We start from the raw sequence: 15,934 nt of genomic DNA on the forward strand, positions 1-15,934 counted from the left end.
ACATGACGAATTTTCAAGAAACAGGAAAGGTTTTTCGATATGTAAACATCTTGTCATATGAGTAACAGTATTTCACATAAAAATCTAAGTGAATCCAAACGTATGCCAAACCGCAGATGAATGCAAGGAACCCATAAACCTTTACGAGTATGTTAGCACATGTTAGCAACAGGTTACAGGTGTTGGGAACTGGACAAACTAAAGACTTACTAATTCTAAATATAAGTCTAATGACTCAAGGTCCGCTACTTACCAGTTTGTTTTTCCACACTGACCTTCATTAATCTCAGACACAAATTCAGCAGGAAAACCTGTATCATCCTTTACTGACGGGCCATGCTTTACAGTTGCTTGTGTGCTCTCTCTTTTATTAGGAATACTGGTTGTAACTAAATCCTCCTGTGGTGATGATGCACTGTCTTGTCCTTTGGTAATCTCTTCTGTGTTTTCCATGCCCATCTGAACGTCTTTATATTTGTTAGGACTCAGTTCTGCAGCAGAACAGGTGCCATACCCACTGCTCGTAGAAACACTATTTGCAAGGCACTCTTGATGCACGGCTGAAGCTTCTGGACGACTCTCAGAGCTGCTAGATTTGAGCTGGCTGACAAAGAGCTCATTTTCTTCAAATGTTTTGGACTGCAACCCCATCTGACTTTCTAATGAAGTGAAATCGTTCCTAAATTTGACTGGAGAGTTTTGCTTGGTGCATGAACACACGTTCTGGTTTTGCAGTTTCACCAAGTGTTTGATTTCATTCTGTATGCGCTGCAAATAAAAGTGTGAGCCATCTTTTTTAAAAATGGAAAGCATCTCAGATCTTGCACAATAACTATTAACTTTGGTTATTTTCACTGTAACTCCCATAAGATTTTTCAACATACAGACATAACATGCGGAAATATGTTATGAGACACAAATGAATATCCAAAGAACTGTTCCACTTTTACTACTGAGACACATGCGTGTGCACATTCAGTGTTGCTTGGTTAAGACTATATTAGAAGTCTAATGCAGTATTGTAGCTAGATGCAAAGTGAAAAAACAACTACCATCCCAAGCATACTTAAGTGAAACAAGGCAACCTGAGGATTGTGTTGGTCTGGCAAGCGCCCATATTCAGAAATAATTGCTACTTGCCTTCCAAGGTTGATCTAACATAGCATTTAGGAACATGGTTTAAGGCATGATGTCCAGCTTTTTCAATATGACACTTAAAGGAAATTTGTGAGCAAAATTTAGAGAGTACCAAACCACTAACCATTCCCAATTTGCTTGCAAATAGCCAAAAAGGGACTTGCACATATCTAGAGTTCAGAGTCCTATCCTATTATCTACCCTTTTCCCTCCTGAGCTGAGGCTCAGCAGCTGAAAGAGGAGAAACAACCTTCAAACCTATCAAGAAATATCACAGGCCTCTAGCTGGTTCCCAAAACTCAAAACTAGTGATTACCTGATATATATATATATTATATGATTCTAAGCATGTATATCAAGCATGTATATCAACTATCAAGCCCTACCAAGTTCAATGGAGCTTATCTCGATCCGCAGAGAGAGGCGGGAAATATAATTATACTAACAAGGCTGCAACTTTTGACATTTTTTAGAACTTGGAAAACAGAAGGCTTTGGCAAAAACATAGCTATTCATATTTAAGAACAATGCTGAGTCAGATTTAGCACTCACAGCATCTTCTTAAATATGAAGTATTGTGGTCTCATCTTCTTCCTTTTCTAAGCACCATGATTTTAAAAAGTCACTTACCTAGATTCATAGGAATCAGTCAAGCATAAACATAAACATTCACTTTTCAGCCTGACCAATATCTAGCAGAAACTATGATTACTTCATTAGCAGCATTCTTCCATATCACCACAAATCATGAGAACATTTCAATTTTGCGAAAAGCTGAAAATATAGAAGCACCCTCTGACCCCAAGAAAGTGTTTTGACACGAATAGTGCTTTTCAGGATGATGTACATGAACTTCAGTGGGTTTGTAAAACAAATGCCAAGTTTGAAACAGGCAAATGTTGTGCATTAGCAGCACATGGGATTAGTTCTGGAAACAAACAACCCTGGCAAGCATCCCTTAGTGACAATAAGACCTCTCCACAGCAACACCATTGTGATCATAGATGTCTACACATAAAGAAAGAAGAGCATGAATGACAAAGGGTGAGAGACAGAAAGGAAGGAGGAAACAGGAAGGGGAAAGAACAAAAAAAGAACAATACCTCTGTTATTTGTTTCAATTTCAGGAACTGTTGCTTACTATTAGTGGAGAGGACCATCAGGAAAGGGAAGGGAGAAACAGTAACCAAAAGGATGTAAATATTAAAATTTACCAAATATGCACATTTCAAATGTATCAATCCATTTTCACATACAGAAATAGGCTATTATACTTTGATTTCACTATGAAACAGGAATTCAGAAAAATGTGAACTGCTAAGAAAAGGCAACTAAGGCTGAGATCTTGTATCGACAGATGTAACTATGATGACGCTGCTTCGTCATCATAGCTGCTCCTGCCAATGCTACCCCTCAAAAATCTACCTCTTAGCCAGGCAGTGACCCAACTGAAGTTTATAAATCTCTGCAGATCTGGGCGCTGGGAAATTATGACACAGCACTCTCCCAGTCACAGGGTGTGTTCACAGAATCATAGAGTTGGAAGAGACCACAAGGGCCATCTAGTCCTCCAACCCCTTGCAATGCAGGAACTCTCAATCAAAGCATACCCAACAGATGGCCATCCAGCCTCTGTTTAAAGACTCCCAAGGAGGGAGACAAGGAGCTGGAGAGACCCCTCAGGATCCTGCTGCAGCTGCTTGCCTCAATATGCCCTGCGGACATGAGAGTGCTGCAGTTATCATTCCCCAATGCCCTGATCTGCAGTGCCTCAGAAATCGTTCAGCTAAGATACAGCCTAGCTTAAGAGGTAGGGTTCTGGTGTCACATTTGGTTACTAATGAAATAAAGTAAATCCCAAAAATTATGATTATAAACCTGCCAGACTGTATATGCCAAATAACAGTGTTCACTTGTTACAATCAAAATTAGAAAAACCCTAAGCATCTGGTAATCTAGTCAGCAAAAATGTTTGCTGCCTACATGCATGAATTTAGAATGTCTTCTTTCTGGTGCAGGCCCCATCTCTCAGTATCTGGCACTGATAAAATAGAAATCGTTTTTCAGCCACAATTGCAGTAGCAGCTGCACTGTGCTGAGTTCTATAATGCTACATTCTGTATAGCTCAACAGAATTATGCACCAAGGCTCTCCCACCAAGACGTCTGTCATGTTCTCTACGCTACTTTGGGACAGAGCGTCTATAAACAGTTGTAGCTGGATTCTTTCTCTGGAATCAAGCTTACAAAACTATTCCAAATCTGAGTACTCCTACGAGATATAAAGATGAGAAATTTTCTAACGCAAAGTATAAAAATAAAATATACGTTGACATACAACATAATGTCAGCAGTATTTGGTCTTAGAATGGAGCAAATTTGGAACCCAAATACCATTTTCATTTGAAGAATTTCACATTAAAAAAAAAATTTTTTTTTAACATGACGGCTTAGTGTCATGTTCTCTACATGTGGAATCTTTAGCTGGTCCAAAGAGATGTAGCCAGATTTTTAGTGGGAGCTGATCATAGGTAGTACACAACTCACTGGATACAACTCACTGGCTGCCAGACTATTTCCAAGTTCAACTCAAAGTACTGTACTGGTGGTTATGACCTATGAAGCCCTATGTGGCCTAGGTGCTGGCTATCTGAAGGACTGTATCTTCCTAAATGAGCCTGTCCAAGCTTTAAGAACTTCAGGCTTCTCTCAATCCTACCAACTAAACAGTAACATTCGATTGGAACACAAGAGACAGCCTTCTCTGTAGCTGCTCCCAGACTTGGAAACTCTCTTTTAGCAAAACTAAGCTAGCTCCATCCTTGTTATCATTTCATAGACAACTGATAACCTTTTTATTCCAGCAAGCATCGGGGTAACTGATTGTTTTATTTGTTTAGCATGCTGTACTACTTTTAATGTTTCAAACTATGTCATTTAATAGTTTAATATTATTTTAATCATTCTGCATGTTTTAAACTGCATGTAGTTTTACTTGTATTTCATTTCTTACATAAACTGCCTTAAGTCCCAGTCTTGGGGAAAAGGAGTGCAAATAAAGTGATTGATGCTGCTATTAAGCACTCTGGTAATGAAAGGTATTGTTACAGCCTAAAATGAACACAATCGCTCATCTCTCCTTTTGCACATACACAGAAAAAGAGCACACACTCAGACACAGCCAGGGCCCATGTTCATATGCAAAACACCAAACCAAAATAGTTTAAGCAGTATCCTCAAATTAGTGTAGAATAACTATAAAGCAGTTTTCTTAACTTTGGGGGGGGGGGCCCAAACCACTGGATGGGTGTAACAATGGTTCATAATACAGGAAATACAGAAAAGTGAAGTGTTCTAAAAATCTAGACTGTTACCCAACCGTTCTGCCTCATTCATATCCTTAAAAAAAACCAAGATGCAGACTACTGAGGCTAACATTAAGACTTTGTGGTGCAAGCTTTGATAGATAGAGCTATTTTCAGCAAATGAACTAAGTGGTATCCAAAGTTGGTGGAGATGTGTGTGTGCTTGTATACATACATGAACAGACTACATAGATAACACAGAATGGTATACAAACATTTCTGTGCTGTACCTTTGAGTACTGAAGATGTGCACACACCACTCCGCCACTGAGGATGCAATTTCATGAATAGGACGTCTGAAGAGACAAGGCACATCCAAACCTCTAACAGCTGTCCATGCCTCCCTAGGGATACCAACCTCACATATTTGACAGCCCGTTTTAGTTTAATGTGATAATTTAAACTAAAATACTTACATGGATTTGATGATGGAACACTTTTTGCTGGGCAATTATCTGATCTTGGCATTGCTTCTCCACCAGTCTGAACAATCGTAGCCACTTAGTCTATTAAAACAAATACATTTTGAGATAAAATAGTGTTTATCTTCTCAGTATTAACAGTTTTATTACTTCCAGAGACAGCTTACGTCTCATGTAATGAGGACATCTCCCATGTTGTTTAGTAGTCTCATCTCATAAAACTGCCCTTTCAGACAGAAAGTGCCTTCATACAGTCTCCTTGTCTACACAAACATATGTCACATAACGCAGAAGCCTAGTGCAATATGCTGATGAGATACATGCATAGTCATTGCAAGCACTGATGCTAGAACTGACTAGAGTTGCAGTAGCCTGCAGCTGAGAAATACAAGCCTATAGCACCCAACACCTTGACTGACCATTTGCAAGTGGCACCAGATACTGTTCATTCCACTTTGAGCAGTTGCAGCAGCTTTAATAATAGTTTCTCAGCTACTAACCTATGGAGTATCCTGGTTGTCAAGCATGAGTGGATGTGTTGAAACTTGGTAGGCTGTCCTGACACACCTGGAAGGGCTGTAGCTCAATAGCAAACTACATGCTTTGCATATACAGTTGGCCCTCCGCATCCACCGATTCTTTATCCATAGATTCAAGCATCCCCAGCTTGAATTTCAAAAAGTAAACTTCAACTTTGCCATTTTATATAAGAGACACCATTTTGCTATGCCACTGTATTTAATGAGATTTGAGTATCCACAGATTTGGGTATCCAAATGGGGTCCTGGAATCAAACACCATGGATACCAAGGACCCACTACAGGACATTTCAATGCATCCCAAAAAAAGGATCTCAGTTGGCAGGGCTTGGAAAAACAGTTCTGTACAAGACATCAGCAAACTATCATATGCCGATAGACTTTGGGACTAGAAAGCTCAATGGTCTGTCTTGGTATAAAGCAATTTCATATGGGCCAGGCTATAGGGCTACTGTGATACAGCACAAGTGTGACACTACAGATTGCATCCACAGCAAACAACAAAAAGTAATACACATTTCCTTTAAAAAGAACACCACAGCTGACGTGTCAACTATTACATAGATTTTGGGAACAGACTGTTTTTATTGCGTTATATAAATGTGAAACCTTTGTAATCATTGAGAAAACAGTTTTAAAAATCAGATTATTCCATACTTCACAGTTCTTCAGTATTTCCAAGTCTTCACTGCTTTGAGTGTCTTGCATGAAAGAAGCCAACAGACTAGCCTCGGTAGTTATTACAGAAGGCCCAGTTTTCCCTGAGAGATCAGCGGTAGCATTTGGGCTGGACAACGGACTGCTTCTGGGGAAGAAAAGTACGTGGATTCATTCTCAAATATTGAATTCTGTATCAAACATAGAACAGGCTCTGTAATGCCATGTTACCAGAGCAAAATCCACTCTGAAGAACACAAGACGGAACAAGCCGCAGAAAACAATACTTGTCAAATCAGCTGAAGGATTTCCAGACCTTTAAAGAAACATTGCTAAAACCAGTGAAAACAAATGCTACATCAACATGAATGAGCATATGGCCTTGTGCATTGATGCAGGTTTCTTGTTTGATAAGTTTAGCCTTGTCAAGACCTAGAGACATAAAATAAGCAACCTCTCTGTTTCACAAACATCACTAAAGAAACAAGAATTGTAATAAACTTTCTATTTTAGGCATACTGTTCAGATTTTGGACTTGTCCTCCTGGTCTTCATTTTAGAGCCTGCATACATGAGCAATACTTACTATTCAGCTATATACCTATGCATACATTTTATTTGGAAGCCAGACCTGGGGAAGTTTTCATTCAGCTAAGAAATACATTAAATAAACACACTGTTGAAGCTATCACATTTACCTGGTATTAACTAAGTGATAATCATTTCTGGCATCAGAGTCTACAGAAGACGTCTCTTGTTCAGTTTTTACCAAGCTGATGTTTTCCATCGCTCATCCCTGAAAAGACTGCGGATATCCTTTCAAAACAAGAAAACATAAGATGGCATGTCATAAAAGGAACTCAGATTCATTGCTAGAAGACATGGAATCAGTCCAAGAGTCCTGCTATGTTGCAGTATTTTCAAAACCTACAATTTCAGAAGAATATCTTCTAAGTTGTAAAATGACTTCAGCAATACATGTGGCATAAAAATTAAGCATTCTTGACCCAAGTTGGACTATTGATTCACTTTTTTCCCCCAACGTCCACTCACCAATATTCCATGTATATCCTATGTTTCTCCCAACATGGAAGCCAAAGGGGGCTCATGGCTTAGATGGAAACAAAAGTACAGCAAAAAAGCAATGAGACTCTTACCAAAGAGTGCAAATTCAGCAGCACTCGTCTGCAACATAGTAGATAAGGCTTGGGAAACATGTGGCCCTCCAGATGTTGGACTTCATGCCATCATTTCTAACCACAGCTAGAATAATGGAGGGGAATTAAAATCCAACAATATCTTGAAGGCCACAGTGAGCCCCACAAAATTGCCTTGAACAGCCAACACCTCTTGGAAGAATTTATTCATTTCCAAACACATTTTGTAGACTCAGTTTCCTCGGGACAATTTAACAATTCATGGAGACCCACGACACGTTGGCCAAATAGCCTCCCAAAGCATTCGTTTTACCAGTGTGCCAGGATCCAAAAAAGAGGAACTCCACATGATCAGCAAAGAGGAATCCTCCACTGTGAAGAATCCATACAGAAAAGCCAGGAATTAACATGCTTCCACTACATGATGCCTGACCTACTTCTTCCTTTCCACAATTTCTGGCACATGAATTATTTGTACTACAACCTAGATCCCCTAGTATGGTTAACATAGCACAAATTGGTGGGGATTTAGGAACCATTAGGAACAAAACCCAGATACCTAAAACAACTCTAAAAAAGAGAGAAAGCATCACCATGCCTATAAGAAATCTGCTGACCCGGCTGTATCCGTCAAAGCAACATGGAGAACGTCAGGCAGTAATCTGCACAAGAACTAGCCATTATATTTAAGAACCTTATGAAGTCCTAGCTGCTACTGGATACCAGGGATTAGGAACCTCTGGCTTGTCAGCTAAACTCACCCCTCCATATCTGCCGCTTTGACTTTTGTGGATTTGATTATTCAGGAATTTTATTCATATGTTCCCTCTCAAAATGGCTAGGTCCTCCAGCCAACTCTCTGGTCAATTTGAAGCAAAAGGCGCACTAGAGATTCCTAAAGAGGACACTCCCCTAGGCCTTTGTAGCTCCTCCAGCGCAATTCTATGGTTAATGTCTGGCAGATGTTGACCACAGAGTTGCACTGGAGGACCTGGAGATTCCTAGAGAGGTGTTCTCTCAGGTGAAAACATAGTGGTTTTGTTATTTGTGGTTTTCCCACATTCGTGGGGGTCCTGTGCCCCTAATCCCAGTGAATGTAGAAGGAGGAGTGTACTTTAGACTTCAATTCCCAGAAGCCCTTATTGTTGGTCATGGTAGGTCAGGCTTCAGGGTTCCAAAGGTCCAAAATGTGTGGAGGAACCAAAGAGTCACGACTCTAATATACAGCCCAATACAGTGGGCCCTTGATCTCCATTTGGCACTTGGTTCCAGGACCCACGCCCCCTTAAACATCGAAATCCATGGATGTTCAGGTTGTATTAAACACAACGGATAGTAAGATGGTGCCCCTTATCAAAAATGGCAAAACCATATCATAGCATATTTATTCGTATCCCACTCTTTCCCCAGAACTGGGACTCAGATCAAGCTTTTCTTTTTGGAATATATATATATATATATATATACACACACACACACACTGAATATTTCCAAGCCATGGATGCTTGAATCTATGCATAAAACAAACCAGTGGCTCTGGAGAGCTGACTATATATAGAAGCCTACAAGGAACAAATGGGCAGCCATGGTCTTCCAAATGTTTTTGACCAACCATTTCCTTTACCGTTTCACTTCTTTTATATCACCTGATACCTTTCCCCTATTATAAACCACATTACTGTACTGTTATTATTCAACCAGCGGTGCTTCACTTTTCTCTTTGCCAACACTCAGAGCAGCTTCTATTATAAAGAACCAACACAGAAGGCTTTGAAGCCCCCCCCTCTTATTAACAATCATTATTATTATCACTCATGGGGAATTATTAGCATGATTATTATTAACCATGGGGAGAGGGAGATAAGAAATAATAATAAGAAGAATTCTATGCTCCTTTGAGCTCCTGGAAAGGATGTTGTTTGGAAAGACCCAAGAGGATATTATTATTACTAACCAACCCCCCCAAAGGGAGCATACCTGCCTCGGCCTTTCCCCCTTTCAGCCTCCCAACAGCCCTGCCAGGGAGGAAAACCGGAATCCCAAGCCACCTCAGATAGACCGGGCCTGAGGCAGGATTCGAACTCAGGACCGGGCTCTCAAATAACAACTCTATTCCCCTCCCCCTTTTCCTTTCAGACCACAAACCTCCTCCTTATTGGCTCAAACGGCTGCCACTCGACTAGTTGGGGGCGTGGCCGGGAATGAAAATTAGGGCGGCGAGGACCTCCCCCCCCGAAACCTGAGCGTTGTTTGTGAGGTATTTCCGCCGCTTTTGCCTTACCTGCATTTCGCCTCGCGGGCCTTTCCGGCGGCGAGGGGCGGAAAGCTCCCCGCGCTCCCTTCTCCCTTCCGGGGAAAACCGCAGCCTGTAAACAAGCGCCTCTCCCGCCTCAGGATTGGCGGTTGAGATTCGAAGCGCTTCAGGCCGACGCCAAAGGCTCGGGGAGCCACTCGACGCCGGCCGGGATTGGCTGCTCTGGAGCCGACGGCGCGTCCCTATTGGCTGCCGGGGAGCGGGGGTATGCGCGTGGCCGAAATGGGCGGGGCAAGACGCTTGTGGCGGCCATTGGTCTTCCCGCGCTCGCGCCGCTCGAAGAGGAGCATGACGTCTCTTAGGGGTCCTGCTCTGTGATTGGTTCGCGGGGTGCGTGGGTGGGTTCTCCCGTCGCCCTATTGGAATCAAGTTTAGCGTTGCCACACTTTTCCCTTCGTCGTTTGCTTTGTGTGTGCGTGCCAGCGCATGCGCAGAAAGGCTAGGGACGAAGCCTGGTCTGAGGGAGCCATAGAGTTAAATAGGTAAGAGAGGCTGCCAGAGAAAGGCAGGGATGGGGGGTGTTAGGGCTTCACTTTCTTGGGACAACGAAACTCCCAGGGCAGCCTTGAGGCAGCCATTCTCTCTCAGCCTGGCCTACCTCACAGGGCTGTTGGGAAGAGCTGGGGAAGCTTGAACCCATTGCAGCAGTGACTCCCAACCTTTGCTCCTCCAAATGTTTTGGACTTCAACTCCCACAAGCCCCAGCTAGCTTGACCAACAGCAGGGAATTCTGGGAGCTGGAGTCCAAAACATCTGGAGGACCAAAGGTTGGGAACCAGTGCATTGGAGGAAGGAACTCCAAGAGTTTGCCACTGCCATCCATTGAGGCTGAGAGGCTGGTTTAGTTGGAGGCTAGTTAACAACGACAAACTCAAGTTGACAGCCAAAGCTTTCCTAGACTTTAAGGCCTGTTACAGACTTCCAAAATAAAGCTGCTTCGGGTCTCTTTGGAGGTATGCTGTTTAAATGATGCATGCATCCTAAGAATCCGGAAGCTGCACCAAAGCTGCACTCCAGTGCTTAGGAATGGAGTGTGGCTTTGGCGCGACGTCCGGACTCTTAGGACCCATTCATCATTTAAATAGCATACCTCCAAAGAGACCCAAAGCAGCTTTATTTTGGCAGTCTGTAACAGGCCTAAGTCTCCTTCCTCAGAGAATTAGACCAAAGCCTAGGACAGCTGCTGCTGCTGCTGCCAACTGCTTTCTCTCAGTCAGTCTCAAAGGGACTACAAGATCTCTCTACAGTCTAACACGGCTATATCTAAATATACTACAGTATATTACAGTATAGTAAATATTATCTGAAGACGTGGATTGAAGTCTAGGAAAGCTCCTGCTGCCACCTTCTTCCTTTCAGAGAGTCTCAAAGGCGCTGCAAGATCTCTGTGTACAGGTTCGACAGAATAGCATTGTATCCAACAACAACAAGGTTGGTAGAAGCCAGTGGGAAGATGCATTCAGCCAGACTGCATCACTGGGAAGACTGGAGGTAACAGAGGCGACAGAGTAGTGCCAGGAAGGAGTTTCTTTCCCTGGCAACTTCCAGTGCTGCCCTCCCATTTGGTAAACCCTGCGGTGGTAAGAGAGAGCAGCCTCCACTGTTCCTTACCATGATGAGCCGCTGCCAAAATCTGCTTCTTGTTGGAGCATCCAGTTGCAGTGCTGCAGCAGAGTCTTCCTAGCAGGCCCTGCAGTGGAAGGCATGCTGCAGACCCTTTTCTTTTTCCCGGTCTCATTGATTTTCCTGGCAACTGGGGTGGCAAACCTTGGATTGTGACTTCACTGCAGAGGGAGGGAAGCTGGAGGGGGAAATGTGTAATGAAGGAGGAGGTAAAAGGTTTGTCTTTGAATTAATACGCCAGATTTTGTCCCTTGTGGATCGTTTGTATTGTACTTTTCACTGCCTGGGTGCACTTGAACCCGCCTCGAATCCCGTTGTGGGAGAAAGGCGGGATAGAAATCCTTGAAATGAATAATAAATACACTTAAGGAGTCTTCTTTTCACTCCGAAGGCCGTCCTTGTTCAGAGAGGCAGCTTGAGCATCATGGTGCAGCCGACATGATGGTTTTGCTCTTGAGAGGCAGACTCTGGACTGGAAACCATTTGAGACAGCTCTTCAGGGGCAGGAGAGAGAGCAGAATATCATAAACATGGACAAAAACAGAAGGATTTATGTTCTTAAAGCTCAGGTTTGTTTCTCAGATCTCATTATTCCAGTATAGTACTCAGTTAGGCTGGCTTGTTGCGGCCTTTTTGCCAGTATGGACTTCAGAAGTGTCCAGGTTTCCCTCCCATCTCTCTTCTCAGCTATTCATTTATTTCGTTTCTGTGCCTCCTTTTTCCCAGAAAGGGACCCAAGGTGGCTGAGAAATAACACCGTTTTAAAACACTGCAATAAAAAAAATTAAGGGACAATTGACATCGCCCCCGCTAAAAACAGTATAAAATTGCATAAACACACAGAAGTTAAAATTGTAGCTGAAGCTATTTGGAATGGTTGGCCTATTGATGTAATGTTTCCTTATATCCTGCCTTTCTCCCATTATAGGGACTCAGTATAGGGACTTGTTACAGCATATATGGGAGGAAGGGGCAAAGCAGAGGAGTGAATATTTGGAAGAGAAGGTAGCTGACTCTGCATTCTGCTGTGTTGTCAGAAAACGTAAAGGTGTAATGTAGACCTCCAAGTTATAACAGTCCTGAAAAAGAGTTTTATTGTTTGGCCTATTAATTTGTAAGTGATTCTCCTTCTTTGTCAGAGGGGATTTGCTTTATGAATCCCAAAGGTATGCATTTGGAGTCATGTTAGCAAAACAGAAGAGTACCTCTGTTTACCCACAACTCATTACTAGGGAATGCATTTGTCCAAACAAAACAGTAGTAGTGGTGAGCTCTTCAGCACTTTCCAAAGCACTATGATCCGGATTTGCCACTGTCTCTTGGTTTCTACTGCCACCAAGTGATTGTTTTGACTCGCTGGGAATGCTGAAGTGTCTCCATGTCCCATGAATCAACAATTTCCACATTTCACAGGGATCCTTTAAGCTCTAAACGTTTATTTTCTTGAAGAAAGGTTTATTTTCTCTTGTTTCATTGACAACAGATAATTGTGACTAGGTTGGTGTATACCGTTTCCTGAGAAAAAGATTCACTGCAGCCAATAGTTGCAAAATAAACTTATACTGCTGACCAGCAAGGTGATATTTCAATCCGAGGAGTCGAGTTAAGAGAAGAGAAGAGTTCAAGGCAGTGCTTCAAAAATATCTTTTAAGTAGAATGAGCATAATACCCTGAAGCCATCTATAACAAAGCAGTGAAAGAGTAATACTCTGGAATCCAGAATATTATCTTACCCACCGTTCAGATACAGATGGCTTTTGGCATGTTAGGTTCTTCTAAAAAGTGCCTTTCTGGCTGTGGTTCAGGGGCTGGGAAAGGCTTGGTCAGTAGTAGCAGAGTAACCATCTAGCAGCCCTGCTCATGTTGCAGGACTTTGGCGACATGGTTAAGCTTTGACAATAGTGGATGAGGTCAAATCACCAGACATGATATCATTTCTTTTGACGCTAAATCTACCCTGGAACTTAACTCTGTAATGCTAAGTCAGCAGGGTTAATGAAAAGGGACAGCTGACATTCCACATCACACTGAAGTTGTCCATCTCCCTCTGTAGTCAGGGCATATGACACTGTAAAGTGTGTGGAATCATAGAAAATGGCTCTGTTCTCTGAAAAACCAGTGCTGAAATTTTATTTTCTTCTGAAAACATCTATTTTGATACTTGTAAAATGTATCTCCGCACATATAAAATGCATGTAAATGTTGCATTTAGTTAGCAAGCCGGATTTCCGAATGCTACTAATCCATCCCTTTCTGCCCTCTCCCTTCTGAATTAGAGCCTGTGAATCTGGGTTTCTTTAAATGCCTCCTTCAAGTTTTCTACTGTTGAAAAGCTCATTGACCAGACTTAGCGGTTTCTCTCAAGCTCCGAGACTCTGGGGAAAGGAGCATTTTTTAGGACCTCGGGGGCCTGGATCTTTGCTCATCCCAGCGAACAAGAAGAGTTCCGACAATCTCTTTCCTCTAAATGAAGCAGATCTGGAAGAGCAGTTTGTACGCGGCTCTGGACCCGGAGGCCAAGCGACAAATAAGACCAGCAATTGTGTAGTCCTGAAGCATCTTCCCTCAGGGATTGTAGTCAAGGTGATTTATTTGACATCTGCCTTTGTACAAAGCTCAGCTGTCTTAGTAATGTAGAGACACACTGCAGGAATCTTGCAGTTTGAAACCACTTTCACTGCCCTGGCTCAGTGCTAGGAAATCCTGGGAACTGTAGGTCATTGTAGCACCAGAGGGCTCGGACAGGGAAGTCTAAATGCCTCACAAAACTACAGGTCCCAGAATTTTACAGCATTGAGCCAGGGCAGTTAAAGCGGTTTCAAACTGGACGATTTCTGCAGTGTTTTGGACCATGGACAAGTCCCTTATACTGAATCAGACCATTGATCTGTCTTGCCCAGTATTGTCAACTCTGGCTGGCAGTGGCATCACTCTCCAGTTCAGTGATGGAATTAAGGCAGGATTCTTTCATAGCTGTACATGGGGATCTGTTTTATCTTGATGGCATTATATCTAAGCACTAAAAAAATGATGTGATAGTCCTTAACCTATGAAATCAAATAAGATTTGGTGTGTTCAGTGTGGAACAATCTGTACATGATTTCACATGGACCTTAAAAGTAAGGCTGAATCCTGATGAAAAATCATGTCCAGATGATTACACAGGCAGCTTTCTTGACCCAAATAACTAAAATATGTGACTGGACATGTGGCCAAATAAGACAGGTATATGTGTTCATCACATTCCTAAGAATCACTGGGTGCTCTGCTGAGCTGTGAGTTGGTAGACACTTCAGTTGGAGTCTCTCATCCTGATTCCTTAGAAAGGTGCTACAAGATCTCTCTGTGTACTGATTCTATAGACCAACAAAGCTATATCTTTCCATTCTGCTGTATCTGTAGTAATCCTTAGATTGGAGTGGGGAGCTGTGGCCCTCCCAGTGTGTTTGTCTTGCATCTCCCATCAGTCCTTAGTAGTTTAGCCAGTGGCAAGAGATTGTGGGAATGGCAGTCCAGCAACATTTGGAGGGCCACAGTTGCTCACTCTTGCTTTGAGTAGTAGTGAAACTAGATTTCTATAAGGTGGGCAGTTCCACCTCACCTGCTGACAAAGGCATCCTTTCAGGTGGTGATTTCTGAGGCCCTGAAGGTGACAAGTATGATCAGATCTTGAAGAACCTACTTGATTCTGTTCTAGATTCTAGCAGTGTGACCTGACTAGTGCTGTACCCTAGCTTCTCCCAACCTTCTCCCAAGTTTGCCTCCTCCACACCAGATAAAGGTGTCCAGATAAAGATGGCAGTGCATTGTCTAGTCACCTTTTCCTTTCTTGATGTCCACAAGACATCTGTCATCTCTACCCTGAAATCTCATCTGGTTAGCTCCTATAAATATTTTGGTCTTCTGCAGTCCCTTCTCAAGTACCCTCTTGGACCGTTTGCTGGCTCTGGACAAATTTCTTGTATCTACTGGTTATCTGTTGGTATCATCATACCTAGGCCTTCAATAATCTTTCCAACTTTCATCATACAGCAGGCTACACTCACCTGAGTAAATTAATTTTCTTTCCCTCTAGTGCCACCAGACAAGATCAGTAGAGCAGAACCGTAAGAAAGCCAGAGAGATTCTGCAAGAAAAGGTCGATGTTTTCTATAAAGGTGAAACCAGTGATGTCATTAAGGAGAAGAAGGAGTCAGAGAAGAGAAAGCAAGAGAAGAGGAAGCGAGCAAGAGAGAACCTTGAACGTAAAAGGCAGTTGAAAGAAATGCAGGAGTTGGATAAAAAATAAAAGTTTGCGTGTTGAAGGGGATCTCTAGATTTTCTTTTCTGACACTTTTGTTATGATTTTCGAAATACTAGTTTGGAATTTCAAGTAATACACAGACATTAAAAAAATGCAAGTGGTGGTATCATTAGGCTATTGAGTGGTCATCCTAAGTGGGGAAGAACTGCAAAATGCTTCACTGACCCACAGTGATATTTTGGTGGACTGTTTACGTTTTATTATTATTATTCAAGGGAGCCAACAAACCTATCTTGTCTTACATTCGAGCAGGACATACCTTCATGCTGAACTGCTGAATGTAGGAACTATTCCACACTGAGCTGTGAAACTCATTGGGTGGGTGACGCCGGACCAGTTACTGCTTTAGCCTGGCCTATCGCATAGGCTTGTGAGAGGTGTTGGTCTGACCTCTTTGGAGGAAAGTTGGGTTAGACACA

At 42.5% G+C, this 15,934-nt stretch overlaps 2 protein-coding genes across 10 annotated transcripts in view; one reads left to right on the forward strand and one right to left on the reverse strand.

Annotated features, from left to right (window-relative positions):
- The window catches only part of MPHOSPH9 (M-phase phosphoprotein 9), a 28,731-nt gene extending 18,985 nt beyond the window's left edge, over positions 1 to 9,746 (reverse strand). Inside the window, exons 1-5 of one of the 7 annotated variants that reach the window (XM_042441807.1) lie at positions 9,557 to 9,746; positions 6,817 to 6,934; positions 6,120 to 6,264; positions 4,918 to 5,007; positions 254 to 768 (exon numbers count right to left, since the gene is read on the reverse strand). In XM_042441807.1, the coding sequence (XP_042297741.1) occupies positions 254 to 768; positions 4,918 to 5,007; positions 6,120 to 6,264; positions 6,817 to 6,905 (839 nt within the window). In that variant the 5' untranslated portion in view covers positions 6,906 to 6,934; positions 9,557 to 9,746. Of the gene's footprint in view, positions 1 to 253; positions 769 to 2,240; positions 2,278 to 4,917; positions 5,008 to 6,119; positions 6,268 to 6,816; positions 6,935 to 9,252; positions 9,388 to 9,556 lie in introns of those variants that run through there. The other 6 variants (XM_042441804.1, XM_042441806.1, XM_042441808.1 and 3 more) reach the window with 6 other exon arrangements.
- On the forward strand, positions 9,422 to 15,516 carry MTRFR (mitochondrial translation release factor in rescue). 3 transcript variants are annotated; one of them, XM_042441814.1, is made up of 4 exons: positions 9,422 to 9,532; positions 11,604 to 11,781; positions 13,489 to 13,795; positions 15,288 to 15,516. In XM_042441814.1, the coding sequence occupies exons 3-4, from the start codon at positions 13,514 to 13,516 to the stop codon at positions 15,498 to 15,500; spliced, it is 495 nt and encodes a 164-aa protein (XP_042297748.1). In that variant the 5' UTR covers positions 9,422 to 9,532; positions 11,604 to 11,781; positions 13,489 to 13,513; the 3' UTR covers positions 15,501 to 15,516. The 3 variants fall into 3 exon arrangements, with proteins under 3 accessions (XP_042297748.1, XP_042297746.1, XP_042297747.1); XM_042441812.1 differs by lacking the exon at positions 9,422 to 9,532 and adding an exon at positions 9,929 to 10,071; XM_042441813.1 differs by lacking the exons at positions 9,422 to 9,532; positions 11,604 to 11,781 and adding an exon at positions 9,937 to 10,071.
- Positions 15,517 to 15,934: the final 418 nt, after the last annotated feature.

Source organism: Sceloporus undulatus, chromosome 10, assembly GCF_019175285.1.
Source record: "Sceloporus undulatus isolate JIND9_A2432 ecotype Alabama chromosome 10, SceUnd_v1.1, whole genome shotgun sequence".
NCBI classification, from domain to species: domain Eukaryota; kingdom Metazoa; phylum Chordata; class Lepidosauria; order Squamata; family Phrynosomatidae; genus Sceloporus; species Sceloporus undulatus.

What these genes read in the sequence shown, in the direction of transcription:
- MTRFR (XM_042441814.1), top strand. Translation starts at nt 13,514, where the DNA reads ATGCCTCCTTCAAGTTTTCTACTGTTGAAAAGCTCATTGACCAGACTT. An exon ending in CCTCAGGGATTGTAGTCAAG is followed by an intron (nt 13,796 to 15,287) that starts GTGATTTATTTG and finishes CTTTCCCTCTAG; the next exon opens with TGCCACCAGACAAGATCAGT.